Raw genomic sequence first — 3067 nt, 5'->3', positions numbered from 1 at the left:
AAATCTCATACTAAGCACATACTTCAATACCGACTAGCCGCCGGCGATACAATCATCCGTAGATAGCTAGCTAGACATTATAGACACATAGGCAGATTCAATTGGGATATTGGGAAAGTGAACATGACGTATACAAGAGATTCATGGCCATCTTCACCATCATTATCAACCGCTGGACGTCCACTGCTGGACATAGACTGTCTTTTGTAGGGACTTCCACACGCCACGGTTCAGTTAAATGTTTAAAATACTAATTAATATCTACTGGTATAGAATTTTTTTTTAATTTATTTATTCTTATTAATTTTACAGAGGTCTTACATATTTTCTAACTCGCCAAACTGTAATACTGTTCCACTGAACTGATTGAGGCAAAAAAATATTTTCGAATTCGAATGCTTACAGTAACACAATTAATACTACTGCAGCATTGATTGGATTCGAATCCAATTTAAACAATAAGAACAAAATTGAGGGCTAAAGGGCTTTAAGAAAGAAGAGATAATACAAGACCTAGACGTTTAATTGTAGTGCAAAGTAACAAACAAAATTATATAACTGCATATGCAGAACTCTCCAATTTATCCACTGCCTTCTGACCTTTGACCATCAAAGGAGAATTTGAAGTTAAAATATCCGAGCAATAATAATCTTTCAGCTTTTTCATCTGAATATTCATCTGGCTCTTGACTCCAGGGTCTAGCTTCTTCATCATCTCAGGAATATGATCAGAAAACAGCTTCTCTTGGTACGTCCCCAAATTAACAAAATTGGGACTGATTTGGTTCATTCTCACACAAATAGAATCTGTATCACCATAGAACAAGCATATGTTGGCATATTCTGCAATCGCTTTTATAATTTTCCAATCGAAACGAGCTTTACCTGGAGGCGTAATAGCTGGATAAGCGTATTGACTACGACATTCCATATTTAGGTACGTACCTCCAGCCTCAGTATAGGCACTGCCAGGTAAGATGAGCGAAGCTACTTCAGCTCCTTTGTTTCCCTGAAATCCAATATAAATAACCGTGCAATCTTCTGGTGGTTCCCATTTATAGAATACTTCATCAGCCCCCAAAGATATCACAAGTTTTGGACTACAGCACTTCAAAGCATCCAAAGCTCCCGGTTTCCACCCAGCTTCAAGAGCTGCAGCGAAGCTCGCTTCTCTAGTTACAACATTCACCACTGTCCAATTCTTTTTTTTATTATTCAAACAACTTGCTAGTTTATACGCCTCAGCCATAATACCAACAGCACTAGAAGTTTGTAATTGATCAATCCCAATTAATATTAAAGGCCTTTTGGCATCTTTCATTAAGTTCGCAGCAGACGGCACATCTTTAAGATATTCAACGTGATAATTATATTCACATTTCGGTCCAATCGCGTAAATATCACACTCGTTATGCGTATAAGCTTTTCTGATACGTGCATTTAATATCGGAGCTTCGAATCGAGGGTTTGTGCCAATAAACAAAATTTTATCGGCTATTTCAACGTCTCTCATGTTTACATTGAGGGAATAAGCCGCCCTAATATCAATACCCGTCTCTGAATAAGACAAACCCCGTTCGACGTAAGTGTGATCACTGCCGAGTATATTTAGTAAATCTTTAGCGGCTACCAACGTTTCAGCGTTACAGTACGGTCCAGCTACCGCCAATAACTTGGGAGGACAAAATATACTCCTAATTAACTTAGCTACTTTCTTTAAAGCATAGTGCCATTCAATCGGACATAATTTATCTTCTTGCCTATACATCGGAGTCACGAGTCTTTGCATTTCGAGTGCGTCAAAAGCCCATCGACCCTTATCAGATAGCCATTCCTGATTAACTTCATCATTTTCTCGAGGTAAAATACGCAATAGTCTATTGAATCTATGGTTTAAAACAATATTAGTTCCCGTAGCGTCGGTGCAGTCAATTGAATCAGTTCGTGTAAGCTCCCAAGGTCTAGCTTTAAACATGTAAGGTTTATTAGTTAGAGCTCCAACTGGGCATAAATCTATAATATTTCCAGATAGTTCGGAAAGAAAGAATTTGTCGATATATGTTCCTACTAGCATTTCTCCTCCTCGTCCAGTGGTGCCTAAGACATCCATTCCACAAACTTGGGAAGCAAATCGTATGCAGCGTGTACAATGGATGCATCGAGTCATTTCTGTTCTAATCAATGGTCCAAGATTTTTGCTCTCCAAAGCCCTTTTACCTTGGAAATGTATATCTGTAAATCTAGTGCGATCATTTCCGAATCTCATGGAAAGGTCCTGTAAATCACATTCGCCTCCCTGATCACATATCGGACAGTCGAGGGGATGATCTGCTAGAATGAACTCCAGAACACTCTCTTGGGCTTTCAAAGTCGTCTCGGAATTGGTTCGAATTTTCATTTCCTTGGAGACTGGAAGGGCGCAGGCTATTTGCGGTTTCCACATACCCTCTATCTCCACGAGGCACATTCTACAGTTCCCTGCTATGGACAACCTCTCGTGGTAACAGAAGGATGGTATTGTAACACGCTCTGCTCTCAATGCCTGGAGAACTGTGAAGTAACTCGGTACAGTTATTGGCTTACCGTTTATAAACACGTTTATTTCACTTCCCTGGTGACGCTTTTGGGTTTTGTGAACAGCTCTACATTTGAGAAGCTTATTTAGTGATTTTAACATTATTTGCCAGTTGTTAAATATCTTTTGAGATCAGATTTTGTGCTTATAATATTATGTCAAGGAATGACATTTGATGCTTGATAGACATGTGATAGACACCTAAAATGTTAAGTTGACTTAGCAGCCTGGAAAAGTTTTTATTTATGTTTGTTTATATTGGTGACCTACATGCAAAGGTCGATGTACATTACTTTCTGCCACGTACTGTAGTATCTCGTGTCTCAAAAGATGCCAAACTCATGGAAGTAGGAAGAAAGCACTTAAGAATTCTATAGCCAAACTACATATAATATTGAGGCCTTTCCACGTGCTTTAAGCAACATTTGCTAGTGTAGTCAACGCGCGTTCTTCGCACAGCGCGGCGCGTACAAACGGCATTGCAGATGTATG

General features: G+C 39.2%; 1 protein-coding gene across 1 annotated transcript; it reads right to left on the bottom strand.

The window, feature by feature from the left end:
- Nucleotides 1-548: 548 nt before the first annotated feature.
- Nucleotides 549-2686, bottom strand: LOC117989812 (NADH-ubiquinone oxidoreductase 75 kDa subunit, mitochondrial-like). Its single transcript, XM_034977223.2, has one exon. The coding sequence runs from the start codon at nt 2675-2677 to the stop codon at nt 551-553; it is 2127 nt and encodes a 708-aa protein (XP_034833114.1). The 5' UTR covers nt 2678-2686; the 3' UTR covers nt 549-550.
- Nucleotides 2687-3067: the final 381 nt, after the last annotated feature.

The sequence above is a fragment of the Maniola hyperantus genome, chromosome 16 (genome assembly GCF_902806685.2).
Source record: "Maniola hyperantus chromosome 16, iAphHyp1.2, whole genome shotgun sequence".
NCBI classification, from domain to species: domain Eukaryota; kingdom Metazoa; phylum Arthropoda; class Insecta; order Lepidoptera; family Nymphalidae; genus Maniola; species Maniola hyperantus.
The sequence above is the reverse complement of the archived record's forward strand: the minus strand, read 5'-3'. Positions and strand labels throughout refer to the sequence as shown.